Source organism: Marmota monax, unplaced genomic scaffold (assembly GCF_021218885.2).
Source record: "Marmota monax isolate L192 unplaced genomic scaffold, Marmota_monax_Labrador192_F-V1.1 WCK01_AAM20220418_F8-fsc00804, whole genome shotgun sequence".
Taxonomy (NCBI): Eukaryota; Metazoa; Chordata; class Mammalia; order Rodentia; family Sciuridae; genus Marmota; species Marmota monax.
This window is the reverse complement of record NW_026693228.1, coordinates 44549-52328: the sequence shown is the minus strand read 5'-3', so window position 1 is coordinate 52328 and position 7780 is coordinate 44549. Positions and strand designations below refer to the sequence as shown.

General features: G+C 38.3%; 1 protein-coding gene across 1 annotated transcript; it reads left to right on the top strand.

Annotated features, from left to right (window-relative positions):
* Positions 1-694: 694 nt before the first annotated feature.
* On the top strand, positions 695-1609 carry LOC124100534 (olfactory receptor 7E24-like; the record flags this gene model as incomplete). Its single annotated transcript, XM_046456077.1, has 1 exon — positions 695-1609. A coding segment is annotated over one exon (915 nt), but the record flags the coding sequence as incomplete, so codon positions are not given.
* Between the last annotated feature and the right edge of the window lie 6171 nt (positions 1610-7780).

Sequence of the window (7780 nt, the reverse complement as noted above, 5' to 3'; positions counted from 1 at the left end):
GAGATTATGCAGCTCTCTGTTTTTTTTATTTTTTGTAATATGTACATATTCTACTATATTCTGAATCAAGGAATTTGCACCACTATCTTAGAATATAATAAGATATGTGCGTTTTAATTCCCTTTAATTAAAATATTTTTTCCTTCTTGAAAGAGGGAAAGATATTTCTTATGCTTTTTCTTTCTTAGAGAAGAGGCTGCATGTTGCTGTGCTTATAGTATTGTTATGTCTTGTGTCCTGGTCTTCTAATGTTGTTCAGTTGAATGTCTCTAAGGTAGGGTGCAGTGGCACAACCTTGTGATTCCCATCTCCTCTGAGGCAGGAAGATAGAAACTTGGAGATCAGCCTGAGTATCTTAATGATACCCTGTTTCACAATAAAACAAAAAGTGCTGGGCATATACTTCAGGTTAGAGCAATTGCCTAGCATTTAAGAGGCCCTGGGTATCTCTTGGTACTTAGAAAATAAGTACATGTATACAGAAGGAATTGGACAATACATAAAACAGTAATAAATGTTGCAAGAAGATTAGGTTTCTCACAAATGTTAGATATTAATGAATCAAGTCTGAAAAATTTAATCATAAATATTTGAATTAAAAATATACACAGTAATGGAGCCTGATACTTTATTTCCTTTTTCTCCTACTTTCTTTCCATTTCAAAGGTATCTGACCAATAAAGAGTAACACAATCTAACATGTGTCTCAGAATTTCAACTCCTGAGCCTCTCAGAGGACCCAGACCTGCAACCCGTCCTCTTTGGATTGTTCCTGTCCATGTACCTGGTCACAGTGCTTGGGAACCTGCTCATCATCCTGGCTGTCAGCTCTGACCCCCGCCTCCACACCCCCATGTACTTCTTCCTCTCCAACCTGTCCTTGGCTGACATTGGTTTCATTCCCACCACAGTCCCCAAGATGATTGTGAACCTCCTAACTCACAGCAAAGCCATCTCCTATGTGGGCTGCCTGACACAGATGTCTGTTTTTCTCATTTTTGGATGCATGGATGATCTGCTTTTGACTGTGATGGCCTATGACCGCTTTGTGGCCATCTGCCACCCTTTGAACTACTCAGTCATTATGAACCCTCGCCACTGTGGCTTCCTAGTTTTGCTATCTCTTTTAATTAGCCTTTTTGACTCCCAGCTGCAAAACTTGAGTGTCTTAAACTTTTCCTACTTCAAGGATGTAGAAATTTCCAATTTCTTCTGTGATCCTTCTCAACTCCTTAATCTTACCTGTCCTGAAACTTCCTACAGTACCATGGTCAAATGCTTTGTTTTTGCCATATTTGGTTTTGCTCCCATCGCAGGGATCTTTTTCTCTTATTATAAAATTATTTTCTCTATTCTAAGGATCTCATCCTCCAGTGGGAAGTACAAAGCCTTCTCCACCTGTGGGTCTCACCTGACTCTTGTCTGTGTATTTTATGGAACATCCCTTGGAGTGTACCTTGGCTCAGCTGTGTCATGTTCTCCCAGAAAGGGTGCAGTGACCTCAGTGATGTACACAGTGGTCACACCCATGCTGAACCCCTTCATCTACAGCTTACGGAATAAGGACTTAAAATGCTCCCTGAAGAGGCTGTGCAGTAGCTTGGTGTGATCACAGGATCTGTGGCATCTTACTGTAGTGTATATTGAAAAATGCAGCAAAATTAAACACGTAGTCTGGTCAATCTTGTTTCCTCAGTAACCTAATTTGTGTAGTTTAATGCCTTTAATTTTTCATCTTGTTTCAGGGTGGCATAATGGTACCTGAGCATAGGGAGGGAGATATGGGAGTGGTTAAAAGGGATACAAATATTCAGCTTGGGAACATGAAAAATTTCTGGAGATGGATGGCACTGATAATTGCAGAACAATGTGGAAGTAATTAATACCACTGAGCTGTGAACTTGACAACAGTGAAAATATAATTTTTTGAACTTTAAACTGTATGGTAATAACAATGAAAATACAAAGTAAATGATCCTTCAAAGAAATGAATAGAGTGAATAATACCGATGAGTTCCCTCTTCTGTAGAGTAAAAGCTGAGAAACATTTGTGCACATTCATTTCTTCCTCTTGCTCCTGCTCTTGGTAAATCCCTATATACCGGGATTTTATGGACTGAGCAGGTTCTGCTTATTGAACCTCCAATGTCATGATCGTCAATAAATAGTCTGTTCCTCCAGTCCTCCAATTTGAGGTCTCAGGTCCAGGGTACTCCAACAGACAGACATGCATTTCAGGTACCAAATGTGAGAATAATAATATTCCACATTTCACTTATGAGGACTATGGGTATGTATGTATGTGGTGGCAGACATATCTCCATGTTTGGTTCCCCCCCATACTGGGTGTACTCCCTATACACTATCACCCAGGGTAGCAGGAAATACGCCCCTTTAGACTATTTTCTAAGCACTCCAAAAGGGTCACAAAGGTGTTGATGTTGATGAAGATGAGGGTAATACCCATAATATTGCCAGTCCTTATTGAGAGACTCCTGAGGGCAAGGCTCTGAGCTACATGTTCTTTGTAGGTTGTTTGAATTCATCTGTATGGTCTTCCACAAGATATAAGTGCCACCATATTTTATTTTAGGGAACACAAGGAGCCCATTTTTATGTATCTTGTATTAGGTGTGTAGGTTGATTGAGCTTAACCCATGTTTGAATTAAGCTGAGTAGAGACACAGGATATCTGACTGGACAGTCCTACTAGGCTGTCTCCTTTGCCACTCAAACATCCATTTCACTTTCCTGTCACTCCAGGATGGGACCTGTTAGTCACTGTACACTTCCTTTGGGGGTGTCTGGCAGATTGTAGGGCAGAGTCTTCTCCAACTGTGGGTCTCACCTCTCTGTTGTTTGCTTATTTTGTAAAACAAGTATTGGGGAGTGCCTTGCATCAACTGTATCAACTCCCCCTATAACAATAGCTGTATTCTCTTTGGTGTGCACTGTGGTCATCCCTATGCTGAATCGCCTCACTGTAGACTGAGGAGCAGGAACATTAAGAGTGTCTTACAGAGGCTGCAGAACACAGCAATCTAATCTCATTGTCAATTCCATCATTTTTATAGTTTGGGTTGTAAAAACCAATCATTTAGACCTGGAAAGCCAACCTTTTTGTTCACATTACTTTTGTTGCTTCATAACTTGGCTTCCACTCCATGTTTCATATCTCAAAATTGCTTCCTTTGTTTTGTCTTTAATGGAATTGTGTGAGCATTTAAAATACTTTTCATCGTAAACATCATGACTAAATCAGTGTATCCAGGTAGCCTCTGTAATTTCTGAGCAATGACAGTGGTCTCCAGGTAAAATGAGTATAGACACAGGATATATGGCTGGACAGATATATATATATATATATATATATATATATATATATATATATATTATATCCCCTTTCAAAGTTCATTAATGTTTTCTTTAAAAATTGCTTTGCTTCTCACATACCTATGTAGGCAAGTGATGCCCAGAGGCTACCTTGCTAGTCATGGATGGTTTTGTTGGAATCACCTGGTGAGTCTAGAAAGATCCAGTATAGAGGAGAGGCAGGTGTGCCCATCTGCTAGGTGTTCTGTGGGGAAATCTGACTGAGAGGCTACTGGCTTGATGGGTAGGTGGGCCATACTGGAAAGCAGAGGGACATCTCCACCATCTTGGGGGTGCTTAGAGACCAATTGAAAATGGAATAGGCCTGGCCCTTTTGGGTCTGTCACCTACTTACTTCTACCAACAGAAGCCACCTGCCATATTCTGAGCTTCCCCATGTGTTCCTGTGGAAAGGAACTAGAGAGGTCTCTTTCCAGCATTCTGAAAGGAACTAAACTCTCTTGTGACCAGGTAAGTTGTCTCAAAACCAGATCTTCTCCAGTTGAGCCATGAGATGGCTGCAACCCTGGCTGACCCTTTGGTTAGATACTTGTTGTGAAATATTTGAAGGGAGTAGAAACTTAACAATGTGTAAAGATCAGGACTTTATACTATACCAACACATATCACTTTGAAAAAATCTAGAAATGGTTGTTATCTATACTGTCACAAAACATAAAGGGAGGGGGCAGGGGTTTAGCAAGGGCGGTGAAATGTGACAAACATCATTATCCAAAGTACATATATGAAGACTCAAATTAGGTGTCAACATACTTTATATATAAACAGAGATATAAAAAATAAGAATGGTAATAGAAAAAAAAAAAACAAAGTACATATATAAAGGAATGAATTGGTGTGAATATACTCTATTTACACAAAGATATGAAAAATTGTGTTCTATATGTGTAATAAGAATTGTAATGTATTCTGCTGTCCTGTATTTAAAAAAATAAAATCAATAAAACTAAAAAAAAACCCATAAATCACAATGCCCCAAATCCCAAACCACAGTAGTTTGAAGAATAAAATAGGAATCTCTTTAGAGACAAAAAAAATCTGAACTGCACAAACAGAATCGCCTCAGCTTCTTTTCACAGATTGGATAATTTTCCTTTGTTTACATAATTCATTCAAAACATTTGCAGAAGAAAAATACAGAGGTTGAGTTTTTTCAAATAATAGTAAAACATCAAAGAAAGTATTTTACTACAAAATAGTGATAAATGTATGATATGTTAACCCTTATTTGGACATTACACTATCTATCTATCTATCTATCTATCTATCTATCTATCTATCTATCTGTGTGTGTGTATCAAAACATCATATTTTAACCCATAAATATGTAAATTTTGTGTGTCAATTAAAAAAAGAAAGTGGAATTTTATATTACCATCTCTGAAACTTTGTAATGAAAATGCAGAGTACAATCAAGCTTCCTGATGAGAAGAGAAAACCCTGACTATTAAAAGATCATTTGCCTTTTTCTTCTACTTCTATGAATGCAAATAAATTATATTCCTCCTTAAAAAGATATGGATTGAGCCAGATGTGGTGGTACATATGAGTAATTCCAGCTACTCAGGAGGCTAAGCAGGAGGATAGCAAATTTGAGGCCAGTCTAGTGAGGCCCTGTCTCAAAAAAATAGGGTTTGGAGATGTATCTCAGTGGTAGACACTTTTCTAACATGTTCAAGGTCCTGGGTTCAGTCCACAGCAACACACACACAATATAGATTGGCTGAATGGGTAACAAAGAAACATATAAAGTGGATGGATGGACAACCCTCTTGCAAAATCTCATCTTACTGGTAAAGACACAAGAGATTGAGCTGGGTATGTTGGCACACACCTGTAATCCCAGGGATTTGGGACGCTGAGGCAGGAGGATTACAAGTTCAAAGCCAGCCTCAGCAACTTAGTGAGTCTCTAAGCAATTTAGGGAGACTGGGTCTTAAGATAAAAAGAGCTGGGGATGTGGCTCAGTGGTTCAGTGCTTCTGGGTTCATCCATTGAAAAGACACAAGAGACTGAAAAGGAAGGGAATGGAAAAGCTATCCCACACCCATAGAAGCTGATGATACACAGGACTAATTATACTTATGTCAGATAAAAGAGTCATTAAGCCAAAAACTGTAAGAAGAGACAAGGAAGGTCATTCTATTATGATGGAAGAATCAACTCAGCAAATGATCAATGATTCATAAATAAAAAGACAGCCAACACAGCACCACCCAAATATAAAAAGCAAATATTATATTTATAGGAAGAGATGGACTCCAATACAGTAATAACATATCTTAGCATAAGAGGAACTTCAACACCACACTTTCATCAATGAATAGATCATTCAGGCAAAGGATCAGCACAGAAACTTGTAGATTAAAACATGGCATAGAACCAGGGAATGTGCAGATATTTATAGAACCCTTTGTCCAAGAGCTACAGAATTCCCATTCTTCTCCATGGCCCAGGAGACATTCTTCAGAATAGATGATATCTTAGGCCACAAAATAAGAGCCAGAACATTTAAAAAATAGAAATCATATTTATTCTCTGTAAAAGATTGATGTCTATCAATAAGAGCAATGATACACACACATAAAAATACATACAATGAAAATGTTCTTACAAAAAGTAGAGTAGCAAAAGTCACAGGGTCAGATTGACCCAGGTTCCAGGTTACTATGGACCCCAACCTCAGGATCTTCCTTTCAGAAACTGAATGAAAGAAAATACCTCAAAGAAATATTTTTGGAATTAAATAAAGTTCTTTATGTAAAATGATGAGTTCTGAACTGGTAAGCACTTGGATTTTCATTCCATTTCTCCAGGGAATAAAACAAGCAAATCAAGGTGATGAACATTAATAATAAAGCAATAGTTTTTTTAAAAAAAATGTTTTGTTTGTTGATGGAACTTTATTTATTTGTTTGTTTGTTTATTTATTTATGGTGCTGAAAATTGAACCCAGGGCCTCACACATGCCAAGCAAGTGCTTTATCACTGAGCCACAACCTTAGCCCCCCAAGCAATTTTTTAGAACACCATCTCAGCACACAATATAAGTGTTTTAAATCATGCTGAAAATCACAGTCCGGTGTGTATGAAAACATTCCAAACTTGAAATTTTAAGAACCACATAGGGAGTAGAAAAGTTATAAGGAAATACGGATGCAGTTTAGGAGGAGGAAAAAAAAAAAGGTGTACAAGAAAAGTCATAGGTGCTTTGAGAATATAAGTAACCAAGCATGCCATTTAGGGGAGAAAAAGAGCTAGGATACTGACATTCACATCAACCTTAAGGGTACACACCATCCATCAAGGACAAGAGGCTGCTCTGCTGAAGATTCTCCCCAGGTTCACTTCATATCCTTGTTCCTCAGGCTATAGATGAAGGGGTTCATCATGGGGGTGACCACAGTGTACATCACTGTCGCAATTGTACTTTCCAGTGAAGAATGGGTCCAGCAGAACTGAGGTAAACCCCAAGGCCTGTTCCAATCTACTGGTAAACAAAGAAACCAAATACATTTTCCTAATGCAGTACAGAATGGTTGTTTTTAAACCACAGTCAACAGGTGTTTTGACATTAAAACACTAGAGTGTATTTGTGTTAAATTCGTGAACGTGCCAACACAATTCCCTCCAACTTAAAACATTTGATATTTTTCTGAACACTTAGAGGGATTGACATATGAAAAAAAGAATTGGACTGATTATATAAGACATCAGAAATAATGACATTATTGGTAGATGCTATTGTGGACCCTAATGTGAAATGACAAGTATAATAATATGCACTAACAAGAGATCACAGTAAGTCAAATCTGTCAATAAAAAATAGGAAACATAAAGAAAATTTCAATCAATTTTGAATAAAGTGGACAATACTTTCTGCATAATAGGTCCTCAGTGAGAAACTATGTGCTCATGTGTCATATGTCATAGAGCCTATAGTTTATAGGAAAGCATGGTGACAAGTTTGGGACTCACTAGGGTATAACTTTCATTGAAAAGAGGGTCTATAATCCAAAGAGTAAGAAAAGGAAACAGAATAGCTGGAAGGGACAACAGAAGCTAAAATTCTTCCAAAGTACAGGGATTCACCCCATAGACAGCACAAACTGGAGACTTCCCCAGTATCATTGTGCTAGAGGCAAAGCCCAGTACCCAGGTTCTCTCCTGTTCTCCTTCTGACTCATCAGCCTCAGTGGGACACAATGGTTCTCTCCAATGACCATCACTGAGGCTTTCTCTTCTTCATGATCTGTCCCCAGGAAGCCCACAGAGGTTTGCACCGAGGCTGAGATCACAGAATTACACTTGAGGGGCAACTGCGCACGTTTATAATTTCCAGAATCTCAAAGTTTGAATTCTCAGGGCTCCTCATTAATCATTGCAT